Source organism: Acipenser ruthenus, chromosome 3 (assembly GCF_902713425.1).
Source record: "Acipenser ruthenus chromosome 3, fAciRut3.2 maternal haplotype, whole genome shotgun sequence".
NCBI classification, from domain to species: domain Eukaryota; kingdom Metazoa; phylum Chordata; class Actinopteri; order Acipenseriformes; family Acipenseridae; genus Acipenser; species Acipenser ruthenus.
In genome coordinates, this window is record NC_081191.1 from 36,883,104 (window position 1) to 36,898,637 (window position 15,534).

Below are 15,534 nucleotides of genomic sequence, written 5' to 3' on the forward strand. Positions count from 1 at the left end.
TTAAAAACGGCAGATTTCACAAAATCACTTCCAGAGAATATCATTTTCCAAGACAATCTGTTGTATACGCACTTATAATTAATATTTTGTGTTGTATTATAAACAATAGGCTACATTTCTCAGTAGTACACTTGACCACATTTTAAAATATGAATATATACATAATCCACACAAATTATTGTACATGATTGAATAAGCGACTACAACATAAACAAAGTGTGCTCTTCCTTCTACGTCACTGACAGGCGCTACATGGACCAGCGCCTTTTCTGCATTTCAAAATAAAGGTCCTTGTTTTGGTGCTGGGGGAAAATAGTGCCTGAATAGTAAACAAAAATAATTTATGCTGTAAAACTGATTTATTTTTCTTTAGACTTGGTTAAAATATATGTAAGGAACAGTATCATCCCAATGGTTTGTATTATTATTGTTTTATATGAAAATGTTTATGTTCTCGGAAGTGAGTTTGGGCAGTTCACGGGGCAGCTGTGCAGTATTGAAAGAGACCCCCTCAAGGCCTAGCTGACACTGTTGTGTAGCTGGGAGATTGGAGAATTAAAGAGCAGTAGTGGTATGTGTGTTATTCTAGGGTAAAGAGCAATCAAGAGTCAAAGGAGGTTAGTAAGAACCGGGCTTGGAAATATAAATGAGAGTTTTCGTTAACTGAACCTAAAAAAATAACAACAATTAACTTTTTTGAGTTGGTTTGTTAAAATGAAATGGAGGCGCCAAGCCTGCTATGGACGGAGAAATAACGATAGAACATTTCTATCTGATCAAGGGCTGTGACACGATTTGGTCAAGAGGAGGACTGTGGTAGCAGGAAACCCTGAGGATCACCGAAGAGAAGGGAGGCAACTTTAAACCATCTGGGCTACCTTGGTTAGCCGAATAGTGACACATTAATTTGGGTGTATGAAAATCTGATTTTTGGGAAAACGAGTAAAAGAAAATCTGTCACCGGTGTGAGCAACCCCCCCACACAAGGTTTAAAACAACTTCTAAAAGCTGCTTAACAGCAGTACAACGACAGGGTAACAGGACTACTGGAGAGTCAATGGTCTGTTTTACTGTGTGGACTTAGAATACAAATTGGTGACTCGTTTTAAATTAAACCAACAATGATGGATGAGTGTTACAACAACATGGAATACTTTTACCAGCAAGTCTTGCAAAAGGACGTGACCCGGCGGCTCCAGGTTGGCCAAGAGCTAATCGACTACCTCAATGACCCGCAAAGGTCTTCTGATGTGGAGCAGGACCGACCACAACTGGATGCGACCATAGATGAGTTAGCGGGCTGGGTAAACTCCAGCAATTTTAAGGTGAGGACGCGAAGTTCACGGCGCAAAGCATGCAGAGGGAGGTTATTGTCTTTTTTTGTTCGGTTTTAGAACTTATAACAGTAGCGAGTTTCTGTAGTAGGACCGGCATCGTGATTGAGAATAATATTGTACAGTTTTCTTGCATGCTGGGGCAGCTTGGCAGTGATAGCAGTACCACACAGCGCGTTCCTCTGTTTCTGTTGTTGGCGGGGGGCGGTTATTCGCCATCTCATTTTATTATTTTTATTTATTTCTTCAATACAGTGACTTTGCTCTAATGTTTATAAACTTTTAAATAAATAATAAAAAAAAAACAATTACAGGACTGAAAGAATCACGGTCTCCCAAATACACACCTGGTCATGCATCCTTCTGCAGTGTCAAGGCGTTTTTCAAACCTTAATTACCCATGCCCACCCACAATTAATATATAGGCCAAATATTAACCTTATAAAATGTGTAATCGTGGGACTTAAGTAATGACACCAATGTGTCTGCCAGATGGCTGTCATTTTTCAGTATCAAACCTTTTGAACCGCTTGGTTGGTTCTTAAGCTTTACCTTTTAAAACCTTTCTTTGTCACACATTTAAGTCAAATGATTTTTGGAAGAAATACTACTGTATTACGAAACATATGACCCTTGCGAAAAGCTGTTGGAGGAACCAGCAACTTTAAATTGTAAAGGGGACCAAAAACACTGTTTCTAAGACCCTGTCCGCACTACATAACCGATCTCAAGAACCCCACTCAAAACTGATCTAATTAGTAAGCGTCCACACTGATGTACAGGTAAATGTTTAGCTTGGGCTTAATGTGTACACACACTATTAAAATAGTTTGGTTACAGTTCCTAGCAGCGCAATAAACAGTGGAAATGAATACGATAGTATCCCACCATGCACTGGCTTTTATTTTAAATGTATTGTGACACATATTAAGAGGTCCATATTGCTAAAAATAAATAAAACAAATGCGAACACACACAAGTAGGGCTTGACGTTTTCGGGTTACGTCCCTTTTAAACAAATTGAGCTGATTTCTGTTTAATTTAAACTCTGTTAATTAGAAAACAGTTTGATTTTACCATCGTCTTGCCTGAGCTTAATTGTGGTACCCTTAATTTTATTTCCAACAGAGCTGACAAATGAAGTGAATTGTTCATCCACGATCCTACTTTTGTCTCTCATTTCATTTTTGCATTCGCCTAATTTTAACGTTGTGCTTTTGTTGTTTCCCCACTAGTTTGCCAGATGTCTGGACAGATGTTGGTTTTTTTTTATTTAAGCATAAAAATGAATACCTAGTGCGGAGTGTTCACTGATGGCAAGTCCTTCAGGCGCCTGTTCTGAGTATTTAGCCAAACATATCACAAAGCATTTTGGGATATTGGAGGATACACAAAAAATGTAGTTTGGTATTATTACAGCGTTCACACTTCTGATAAACCGCTTTTGGATATAATAGTTCCCAGTTTACAAAACTTACCAGCAGGGCGTCTGGTTCCGTGGCATTGTTCCTTTAATGAAATGTCGGATAATTTATTGGGAGACATGTAAACACGTAGATTGTATTATTTATTTATTTATTTATGTATATATTGATTTATTATAAAAATAATGGCGAATAAGGTGTCTCTTCTAAAGTGCTTTACACTGTTTTATTTGTCCATATTGTGTGTGTTCAACACGACATATGTAATTACGACCCGCTTCCGACCCGGACCCCCAACCCGCTGCAACACCGTCGTCTTACCCGCGACCCGGCCCGAATCAGCAAGTGTGTGCCCTTTACCTACTGGCTGCGTCAACTGACTCTCTCACGCTCACTCACATATCTATACTATTATCCACAGATTGACTTTATACAATAGGCTATACAGTGTGGCAGCTTTCTCTAGTGGTCTGGACATATTTTAACATTGTAACATTAACTGTCTCTACTTGCTTTACTATAAAATACCTGTCTCCTTCCTTTCGTCTTTCACAAAAACATGACAGGTTTTACAAGCAACGAATCCAGTCACATGTTCATTATTTTCATTCGCTATGATTCCAAAATAATTCCTCACTTCTGATTTACTTCTCGAACAATTATCCACTACATCAGGGGTTCGCAAACTTTTTACCGGAGGCCCACCTGTTCAGCTGCATTAGGCACTGCGGCCCACTATTAGCACTTCTTGGGGAAAAGTGTCAAATTAAAACATTTTCAGTGTTTAAACATTATAAATAAACCTAATCTAAACTGTCCTTTTATTCATTTGAATAAATATTGTGAAATATGGAAATCACATAGAATATGCACTGAGTGAAAATAAACAAAAATTGAAACACTTTAAATTTTGTAAACAAAATAAATTGCAAAAACTAAACTGACGTTTTTATCAAACCTTTAAATTTGGCACCATTTGTATAATTGAAGATTTTAGAAATGCAGTTATTTTTCTTGGTCATCAAACAAGAAAGAAGTGCATGTCTCATATTATTCCCATTCATAAATACCTGAACAGGAATCACCTTTGAGTAAAACCAGTACAATGTGCACAAAAACATAACTTAAACTGTTTAACTACGTCCTGCCGTTGTCTCTCACGCTGGATTGTCATGCACAAGAAAGACGAACACGCACAATACAGAGTGAAACTAGAGCCTTGCAGAAGTTACTTTTTTCACCACTACTCTGCAAAATCACATTCAGTTGGCTTGCAACACCCCCTAAATTTAGTCGTTGCCAATTATTTTTATTATCTTTCTCCCAATTTGGAATGGCCAATTATTTTTAGGCTCAGCTCACCGCTACCACCTCTGCGCTGACTCGGGAGGGCAAAGTCGAACACACACTGTCCTCTGAAGCGGGTGCCGTCAGCCGACCGCTTTTTTTTCACACTGCGGACTCACCATGCAGCAACCTCAGAGCTACAGCGTTGGAGAACAACGCAGCCCTGGGCAGCTTGCATGCAAGCCCGCTGGCGCCCGGCCAGACACAATTGAGCGCCGCACCCTGGAAGCTCCCGTCCTCAGTCAGCAAAGGAATTGCCTGGACTCGGACTCGCGACGTCCAGACTATAGGGCACATCCTGCACTCTGCGCGGAGCGCCTTTACTGGATGTGCCACTCGGGAGTCCCTCAAAAAACGTTTTTTATTACTATTTTCCAACAAAACATATTCTAGCGTTATTGTAAGACGACTGTGAACGAGCCAGTAATCAATAAAATAGCAGTATATCCAAACATTTTAATAAATCAATTACCGGTATGTAAAAATATTTATCAGTTTGATTAATAACTTTTAGTTAATAATTTAACATATCAACGTACTCAATATTTTAAATCTTAATAGCTAATTTGTCACAAAAACATATTTGTTTATTTAGCAGACGCCTTTATCCAAGGCTACTTATAGAGACCAGGGTTGTGTGAAGTATGCCTCAGCTGCAGAGTCACTTACAACGTCTCGCCCAAAAGACGGAGCACAAGGAGGTTAAGTGACTTGCTCAGGGTCACACAATGAGTCAGTGGCTGAGGTGGAATTTGAACCGGTGACCTCCTGGTTACAAGCCCTTTTCTTTAACCACCGGACCACACAGCCTCCTGGCTAGCTGTAATTAGGTAGTAATGTTAAACTATTGGAATGTTGGAATGTATTTTCTATTACTTTGGCAGGCTACAATATTTGCACTATTCAGATTTAATTGTTTAGTTTATTTCTTTCCACTCTACCTGCACTTAATAAAGCTATAATTAGCAATGTTAAACCATGACCATTTCTTAAATTGTATTATCTGATTATGAAGAAACAAGCTCAAAGCTATTTTTCTAGCTATACATTCCTTAAAGGAAATTATTTGCTTCACTGTGCAGGGACAGACAAATAGGTGTTGCCCGGGACTACCAAAAATTGGGTCCGGACTACCGAACTGTAACTGTAAAGCCTGCGGGACTACCAGTGGCTTCTAAAGATTGTTTTTTTCTTAAGCAGTTACTTCAAAGATCTTCTATATAGAATATATTTGGTTACTTTGTACAGACAGACTGATAAAACAGCTCAGTTTACTTCCCATTTAGTACACGCCTACTAAGTTGAAGCGGTAGCTATAGTAACCAGCGAACCCAATCGTCATTGGTTCATGCCATTCAACACTGTACCCTCAGTGGCTATCACAATGTTACCGAGGTGCAGGGACACTGCAGCTCGAGCACAGTACAAAGTTAATAAAGGTGCGTTATTTTATTTTTTTATTTCCAACTGAACAAGTATTGTGAGGGAGCCCCCTCACATGGTAATGTCTTTATAAAGTGTGCAATGCATTTGTACTATTTTAGATCTATACCCTGACATTATTGTTTTTATTAAGTCAGCAGAAAGCTTTGCTCATGTTTATATTCTGTGTACACATTTAGGCCACCAAGTTTATTTGTATGGTACTACTGTATATTGATTGTATAATAATAATACGTCTTGAAAACAAATGCAACACTTGCAGAGTTTAGTTACTGATAATGCGCAGTGGATACTGTGAGTGCGAGTGCACAGGGTAAAGAAAAAATTAACTAATCATTTTTTATATTTGTGTTTTATAGATATTTTTATGAATTATTTAAAAATATAAAAGTAAACGGTACAAAATTGTTTAGCTAATGAAGACTGGTAAAAGGTGGGGCTAGGTTCTATAAATGGCACAGGTGAGGAAAAATAAAAACAACACTACTACTACTACTACTACAAGTGCATCATAATTCCCATGTGGAACCCAGAAAGTGATTGTTTTGAAATATTTGAAAACTAATGATGAGATATTGGTTGGATCAAAAACCCAGACTGTGCGTCCCCAGGACTGATAAAGTCTGTGAAAATAATGCAAATGATGCGGTCAAACATAATTCCCTTCATTTTATATAAAGGAAACTATTATTAGCTTGTTATTGTTTGGTAGAAATATTAACAGAAACTAGGTTGTTAGGAAATTTTGGCAGTATCTGGTTTATATATGGTAAAAAACACAAAACATATTTTGTTAGTGGCCCTCAGAAGTGATGTAGGATTTATTTTCTGAACCTTACCACCTTACAGTTGTATTGCATTTTTTTTTATGGCGCGTAGCGTTAAATGGAAATGTTTATCTACTAAAAAATGTGGTCTACCAAAATTTGTGGTGGGCTACCATAGTTTACCTTTTGGTAGCCCATCAGTAGACCACACATAGTAGTGATTTGTCCACCCCTGCTGTGTAAAGGATACAGTCAGTATACTACACACCGCTTGTTTCACAGGGGACCAAATGCTAGAAAAATCTACTTGCTCCCTCCCTGATGCACAATACACACACAAAGTAGAATATAACTTGTAGGATTTTGGTTTTATTTAACAGTGAACACAATCAATTAGTGATTAACGGGCATATCAGGATGACGGGTTCGATAAATTCAAGATACACAAAAGGTTCCCTGTGACCTCATCTCATCAACAAATGTATACCATACTTTGAGGACATGTTCCTTTTCAGTGCAGTTTGGAATAATATTTGCTTGTAAATTTAAGTAACATATGAAGTACAACTGTAATAATCAATACTTGGAGTTATTCAAATATAAATTTTGCCTGTTTTTTTTTTTTTTTTTTTCCCCTCACTCATGCTCTGTAAGCTGAATCCAACTCCTGATGTACAGGTGTTTTCATTTGTTTCGTCACAGGTACAGAATCATTGCAAACTATTACTGCTGCTTTGTGGAATTCTGAATTTTCTTGACGTTCTTTCAGTTTTGTAACTGCTGACTCCCAGATTTTTAAAGGACTTGTGTATAACAAGTCAGGTTTCTCTGCATTTTGTACTGTTCTTCTACCAACATGCATGCAATATTTACAGAAGGCTCCATCGAATTCTGCAAAGACAAAATATGTTTTTTCTTTTGTTTATTTCTATTACATACTTTTTTTTTTTTAAAACAGTTGTGGCAAAGTGGTTTGCAGTGCTCAGGAATGATTTGAAACAACACAGTTCATGATTAAACTGATCTATTTGCTGGTAAATAACTGGCTCCACACACCTACGTGTATCGCTCAGTTAAACCACAGGGTTCAGTCCCGAAATAATAATGCAGTAATAACACACAACCCAGACACGATCACTTATCCAAACAGTGAGTGCTCTTTGTGCAGATGGTGCTATACAACAATTGTGAAACAGTGGTGCAGTGTAGTCCGGGTTTGGTGCTGGCCTTTAGCGACAGCTCCCGCCTAGAGTTAGCCATCTAACAATGACAAAAAAGGACAGTTAGAACAACAAAACACGAAACACTCATGGTTATTTTATGTCTGTACTCCTTTTACAGGTCCGTCCGTCATCATAACAAAGGAACAGATTGCTCGGCCACATCCCCTGATATAGCCTCAGTCACGCCCCCTTCGGTAGTGAGTGCAATCACGTATCCATGACTGATACATCGCCTACCGCATTAAGGCGATGACTTCTGGTACTGTGGCCCTGCCCCCTTCCTGGATGACCGACTTCCAACTGACCCTGGAATGAACTGTCAAACCATCCAGTCCGGGGCACACTGTTCCTATTATACGGCACCCTCACAGGTCGGGAAGGAGATTGTTGACTTGGAGTCACTCAATCTCTGTCAGCTACATTGTACAGCTGTTTTTCCTCATCCAATATTTTACCCCCCAGAAAAAAAAAAAAAAAAGTAAATGTAAATATGGTAAATGGCAAAATAGGTTAGCAACACTAAAAACCAAAAGAAACAAATCATTACATTTTTTGCCAGGGAAAGTTTGTCTTGAAATGCTTCTAAACAGTAAACCTAGCTTAATGTGTGGTTGTGTTTTTTTTTTTTTAAATTTAAACATCCTACTGTACACGCTTGACCACAAAGTTGACTCAAATAATTTTATAAAAATTACATAACACGATTTCTTCTAATCCGCTAATGCCTTAGAGGCTATGGTATATTTTTTTGTAGTTGTAACTTTACTAGATTTACTAGCATTTAAAGGTCAGGTTCATGCATTAAGAAAGCCACATCACTTCTTTGCTAATTTACAAAAAACACTTTTTAAAATGTTTGCGTGCAAGTGCTAGATTTCCGCAATTCAGTTTTCAGAAACTTGCGTGGCTCTCTAAAAATATACCGGAGTATAACAGCAAAGTATAACAGCAAAACCTGTTGTCCTAGGCGTCGGGCGATACGAATTGCACACCCCTGTTTCATAAAGACATTCTGTCTGAAGACACACCTCTCATTAAATTTTGCAAATAACAAGACAGAATTAGCAAAGAAAGAATTGGGAAGATTCATTATGCGTATACATTGAAAGGGGCGCTATTTAAATTATAATCTGGTGACACACAGCCGTAAACCTGTTTAACGATGAGTCAGTCAACACATCTTTTTTTATCAAAGTGTTTAATATTTGTTGACTGAACTACAGTGTCAGTGGAAGACAGTAAATAGGATTCTCACAACAGTGCTGGACATCTTGTTTTCTGAACTGTTGTAATATAATAAAGTTTTCCTCCTTATAATGCCAGCATTGAGCCAACTAGAGTCTAATTGAATGTCTTGGCTTTAAAAAAAAAAAAAAAAAAAGAGAGAAAGAATTGTGGTAATATTTATTCATTGGCATGAGAATGTAAAATAAACCAGCCCACAGTGTGGAGTAGTGTTTAGGGCTCTGGACTCTTGACCGGAGGGTTGTGGGTTCAATCCCAGGTGGGGGACACTGCTGCAGTACCCTTGAGCAAGCTACCTTTACCTAGATTACTCCAGTTAAAAAAAAAAAAAAAGTATAAATGGATAATTGTATGTAAAAATAATGTAATTGTATGTAAAAATAATGTGATATCTTGTAACAATTGCAAGTTGCCCTGGATAAGAGCGTCTGCTAAGAAATAAATATAGGTAATGAATGGCCTGCACCATGGTAAATAAGACTGTGTTGTATTCTCAGTGACCTTACATGTACTGTATTCCTGATTGTATTAAGGTTGCTGTGTTCCACTGTCCTATTTTGTCTACTAAAATATCCTTTGGACCTGATTTCTGAAGCTAGTTCGTTGTCCCCAATTACTAGCAAGATATAACTTTGTTGCCAGAGTTAAATATGTTACTGTGTGTAAAATGATAGTAATGTAAAATACTTGCTTGTTTAAAAAAAAATTCTGCAATATAACGGTAACAGCATTGATTAAGGTACACTCCAGGCCTGTAGGTGGCAGCAATAAGCCTCATATTTGGCTTTGCCAGCAATATTAAGTTTATTTACTTTTAGGCCCTGTCCACACTACATAACCAATCTAGAGAACCGTACTCAAACGTTTTAATTAATCCAGCTCAAACTTTAGCGTCCACACTGAAGTACCATTTCATGTTTAGTCAGGTGTAATGCGTGCACACGCTGCTATTAGAAAAGTTTGGTTACAGTCCCTAGCAGCGCAATGAACGTTGGAAATTTAATACGATGGTATCCCACCATGTACTGCATTTTATTTTAAAATAATGTGTTCCGCCCCATATTAACAGAGGTCCATATTTCTAAGAAATAAAACCAGTATTTTAGAAAAAGTAAATATGAACACACACACACACACACACAAGTAGGGCTTGAAGTTTTCAGGTCTTATTTTTAATTGGGTGAGAAATTTAGCTGATTCTGTTTCATAATTAAGGGCGGCGCAGAGGTTAGCGTTGCTGCCTCACAGCTCCAGCATCCTGGGTCCGATTCAAGCATAAGGGGTCTGTCTGTGTGGAATTTGCATGTTCTCCCCGTCCGCGTGGGTAATCTCCAGGTACTCAGGTTTTCTCCCACAGTCCAAAGACATGCTGGCTATGTGGATTGGCCTCTCTAAATTGGCCCTTGGTTGCCCTGCGATGGACTGGCATCCCATCTAGGGTGTAGTCCTGCCTCGTGCCCTGTGTATGCTGGTTTCGGCTCCAGCTCACTGCAGCCTTCTATAGGATTAAGCGGTTACAGATAATGGATGGATGGATGTTTTATAATTAAACTCTGAAAACGCTGTTAATTGCAAAACAGTCTTTGCTTTCACCTTCGTATCTTGCCTGAGCCCAATTCTGGTCCCTTTTAATTTTATTTCAAACAGTGCTGACAAATTACGTGAATTGTTCATTTCCGATCCTACTTTTAACTCGCTTTTCATTTTTGCAGTCACCTAATTTAACGTTGTGCTTTTGTTATTTTCCACACTAGTTTAACAGGGATGCCCTTACAGATTTTTTTTAAGCAAAGTATTTTTTTTGTTTTGATTTTTTGCTAAGCAGTCAGCATCTTCAGGGGATTCTCATGAAGAAGATTGCTTATCTGCTGAAATTCAGGACGGAGATGTAATTCGGTAATTCAAACAATACTACCACCGATACATGTTTTATAAAAAAATTTAAAATGTCAGAAATTATTTCAGATTTCTTTTTGTTTTGATTTGGACCACGATTTCCTTGAAAACGAGTTTAGTGAACAAATGGTTGAATGCTGTCTGGCTCATTTTGAATGACCTTTGCTACTGCAACGGTGTTTGCCACTCCTATTTTTGTGTCGTCTGCAAATTTAACGAGTTTGCTTACTATACCAGAATCTAAATCATTAATGTAGATTAGGAATAGCAGAGGACCTAATACTGATCCCTGTGGTACTCCACTGGTTACCTTGCTCCATTTTGAGGTTTCTCTTCTAATCAGTACTTTCTGTTTTCTACATGTTAACCACTCCCTAATCCATGTGCATGCATTTCCTTGAATCCCTACTGTGTTTAGTTTGAGAAGTAATCTTTCATGCGGGACTTTGTCAAAAGCTTTCTGGAAATCTAAATAAACCATGTCATATGCTTTGCAATTATCCATTGTCGATGTTGCATCCTCAAAATAAATCAAGCAGGTTAGTTAGACACGATCTCCTTTTCCTAAAACCATGCTGACTGTCTCCCAGGATACTGTTACCATATAGGTAATTTTCCATTTTGGATCTTATTACATATAATGGAAGTCAGGCTCATTGGTCTGTAATTACCTGGTTTGTTTTTGTCTCCCTTTTTTGTGGATCGATATTACATTTGCAATTCTCCAGTCTGTCGGTACAGCCCGTCTCAAGAGACTGTTGCATGATCTTGGTTAGCGGTTTGTAAATAACTTCTTTCATTTCTTTGAGTACTATTGGGAGGATCTCATCCAGCACAGGGGATTTGTTTATTTTAAGTGAAAAGTAATCATTAATAAATTTGCAATTTTTCTCTTCATCTATGATGTTGCCATTTGTATCTCTTAGACTCCTTTGCTTCCTCCTTTTGAATGTTCTTTTGCTGTTATTGGAAAAACTTTGGAATTGGTTTTAGCCCTCTTGGCAATGTTCATTTCTATCTCTCTCTTGGCCTTTCTAACTTCTTTTTTGACTTGTGCTTGCAGTTTCAAGTATTTTTTCTGTGTCCTGTTATTGGCAAGGGAGAGTCAAAGCTATTGTTATGAGTCACGCTCTCTCTCTCTTTGACACATCCGAGCTCTGTCCCTGAAGCCAGCACATAATTTAAATAATTGATCTCTACCACTGCTCGTAGTTTGAATGGGTTCCAAAGTCTGCAAAGTCTTAACCCTTTATTAGTCACACATTTTCTTTCATCATAATCTAATTTATTTTCCTTTTCTTTCTTACTCGCATCAATTAACTCCTTGCTCTGCCAAAAAATAATTTTACTGTACACCACTGGCCAAAACAAAATGACACCTTCAGAAGTTCTTGATGTAACTATTCAAGATTTTTTTAGTCCAGAAATGAATTGTTAATTTTAAAGAGTATACCTGCATCCCCCCCACCCCCATTACTCCAGCAATAACTTTTTACAGAAACAAAGAAGTTCTCATGAGGTTGAATTTCCACATCATTTACTTTGTAAAGCCCATTGTTCCTGCCACAGCACTGTATAAATGTCATGTCCTACTATACATTAGAACACTAAAATATGTTTCCACACATACCTGCATCGTGCCACCAGTCCCTCTGCATTTTTAACTACTGCAGACATGGTTATTTCTGTTTTTAATGGATCATCATCTGGCAGTAGTTTGGCTTGTTTTGAGTTTCTTACATTACTACTGTGCATGTGTGTACAGCAGAAACTGCTTCACTGTCACTTTGTTTCAATCTCTGAGCATATCATTGATACAGACCACATGTGTTTTCATGCATTTTACTTGATGCAGGGATGGAAATTAGTGAATATGAGCTTGATTTAGCCACAGTGTAGAAGTAACAAGCTCATATGTGTCTTATTAAACTCAGTAAATTCAGGAATGGATTAAACGGCTATGCAATAGAAATCTTATTTCCATCCCTGCGATGTTTAGAAATCATTCAACCCTTGGATCACAGCCCTCCACATTTCTTCTAGTTATTTACGGAAGATTTAAAAGCTAATCCTCTACTAGATTTATTGGATTATAATTAGGGCTTCTGTTTTTCGGGTTTTATTAATTGTATTTTTCGGTGCTTATTTTTAGCTATTTTCAAATTTTATGTAAATCGTTTTTTTTTTTTTTTTTCCGGCTTTCATTTTTGATATACTGTATGAAATTAGTGTTTTCGGTTACTTTCCAAAATGCTTGAGCGTCTTTTTTTATTTATTTTTGTGTCAAAATATGTATAGTAACTTGATAATACTTGCACATTTAAGTTGTACCTTCTTTCCTTTGCTGTCTTCCACAATGAAATCTCTATGGTCATGGGCGCATTCTTCTGGGGTTTTTGTGTGTAGGCATTTTTGTACATTTTGCCACAATTCTGTTTTAAGTCCTCCATATCTTAACTGTAATGCAGCTTTAAATCCCGCTAACAAGCCTCCATCCTGATTGTAATCTTGTTTTAAATCTCTCAAGCGGAGTCTCCAATAGAAATGTAGGAATGTGCTGTCACTCGGTAGTTGGGGCGGGTTTAAAGTATTCAAAACGAATCAATGATAGATGCAAGTCAGGAAGGCGGGACATTGCCAGCAGCACTGGGAAATGTATTATTATTTTTGTAGTAGGTTTCATTTTTTTTAATGTGAAAAGGGTAAAGTCAACGTGACTAGATTAACCATTTCTACAGTTTTTCCGGTGTTTTATTGGTTATCCACCGATTTTATTTATTTTTTTGTATCTGGTGGGTGTTTTAAAACAAAATCAACCCCACTGTCCAAAGGAGAAAACTACATTAACATTATGGCCTATTCACGTGGAAAATTCAATCTCTCATTTTTTTAAAAATGTGCTATTGGTTACAACTTATGAATTACGTGGCCCAGCTTCTGCTAGTGAAAGCAGCAGTCCCTTCCAGTGCGCCGCGGCTGCAGAGATGCATTTCACTTTTTGCAGTCATATTTTAATCAAAACTTTATATGACTTTGCATAGCCATTTAATTCGCGTTATCTTCAGTGAATAAAACTATATTGTCATTTTTCCAAACAGTACATTAGAGGTAGCCTACCCTTTCCTGCAACGGAAACTGTCTATTTTGTGTACTTTCACTCTGCACTTAAATCCAATTAAGTTATGTGTATCAGTCCAGGTTCCTGATGTGATTTATAAAAAACAAACTACTATTACTGCAGCAGATCTTGTACGACAATTTTGCATTCTACTGGTGGCAAACTATTTTGTACAACCTGCAATGTTTCATTGGATCACATACATCAAGCTACGATCCAGCGCCATTTAGACAGACAGCAATCAAAAACGAAAAGGTAAAAATTAAAACATTTCTGAAACAGCGGCACGTGACAACGTAGTAATGTTAAATATTCTTAGTTTCGCTCAAGACAGAGGCTACAGTTGGGACTGATTTAAAACAAAATATGTATAAAATACATTTAACAAAGCAGGTTACTCTTGATCTCTGCATCATCCATCCTGTATTTGTTCACAGACGCATATTCTCAGTAACTTTTAGAAGCAACAACACAGATTACGTTCTTGACAGTAAATTAATATATACAAGACACGTTTTTTAATTTCATGGAATGTTTGATTTCATTAAAATATTATCGATTTGTTATCGTGGTGTCCCAATCGATAAATAATTCTTTGTTACAAGCCTGCTGATTTTAGTATGTGCCTTAGCTGTACATAACCATTTTATAACAATTATTTGCATATTGTCTAAATTGAACATTGTTTTTGTAGTATCCCATATATGGGACGCTAGGCACAGGTGCATACAGGTTTTTTTTAGTGATAACACATAGTTCTGATGATGTTATAGTTGTTTTGTCTGGTGCGGTACTTGCTATGTCTGGTTCAAGACCCTTTATATTGTTGATTATCCATGTACCAGGGAATAGAATCAATGAAATCAGTGCTCTTATTCAACTTGTCTGACCTATTTACTTCTTTCGTACTTTATTCACAGTTCAGATGGCACAGTCAAAGAAAGTACAGTGCCCATGAAGTTGTTAGTATGATAGAATCAGTGGAGTTTGAGGCTGACATTTGTATCACTCCACCTGATGATGGTAGTGCAGACTGGGCACCACGCCTTTTGGTTTGAGCAATTTTTTGATGAAGTGGTGCAATACCTGTGCGACCAAAGCAAGTTATTCATCTTACAAAGGTAAGGATGCATGTAATGTTGCAGTCTCCCAATTGATGAAACTTGACAGATTTGAAGAGATCCTCAGATATTTGCACCTTGCTGATAACAGCAGACTGCCTGCTGGAGACAAGCTTGGTAAGATAAGGCCATTCTATGAAATGATGAATAAGAGATTCCTCAAGGCCTTCCAATTCAAGCAAAATCTTTGTGTAGATGAAGCCATGATTCCCTATTATGGGAAGCACTCAGCTAAGCAGTTCATGAAATGCAAACCAATCAAGTTTGGTTAAAAGCTGTGGCGTCTGAATACTCCCCTTGGATACCACATTGTTACATTACCTGAACTTGGCCTGGGTGGCTCTGTGGTGACAGGACTGTGACATTCCAGCTGACATCTGACAGTCTGTTTACATCACTTCTTCTGCTGCAGTACTTGGGTGTCAAAGGAATAGGAGCTACTGGCACACTGAGAGCTAGCAGGGTGCAGGATTGTCCTGTTTTAGATAAAAAGTCAGTGTCAAAGTCCTTGGAAGTGCGGACTACCACTACAATTCTACCAATCGAGTGATGGTAACACAATGGAATGATAATAGCGTGGTCACTATGGTGCTACTCTTAGGCTAAGAAGAAGGTG

At 37.8% G+C, this 15,534-nt stretch overlaps 1 protein-coding gene across 27 annotated transcripts in view; it reads left to right on the forward strand.

Annotated features, from left to right (window-relative positions):
* The first annotated feature begins 488 nt into the window (after positions 1-488).
* The window catches only part of LOC117435503 (CLIP-associating protein 2-like), a 147,442-nt gene continuing 132,396 nt past the window's right edge, over positions 489-15,534 (forward strand). For 17 of the 27 annotated variants that reach the window (XM_034058724.3, XM_034058728.3, XM_034058731.3 and 14 more), the window contains exon 1: positions 490-1,325. In XM_034058724.3, coding sequence (XP_033914615.3) covers positions 1,122-1,325 — 204 coding nt within the window. In that variant the 5' untranslated portion in view covers positions 490-1,121. Of the gene's footprint in view, positions 1,326-15,534 lie in introns of all 27 variants that reach the window. The other 10 variants (XM_034058708.3, XM_034058719.3, XM_059012852.1 and 7 more) reach the window with 1 other exon arrangement.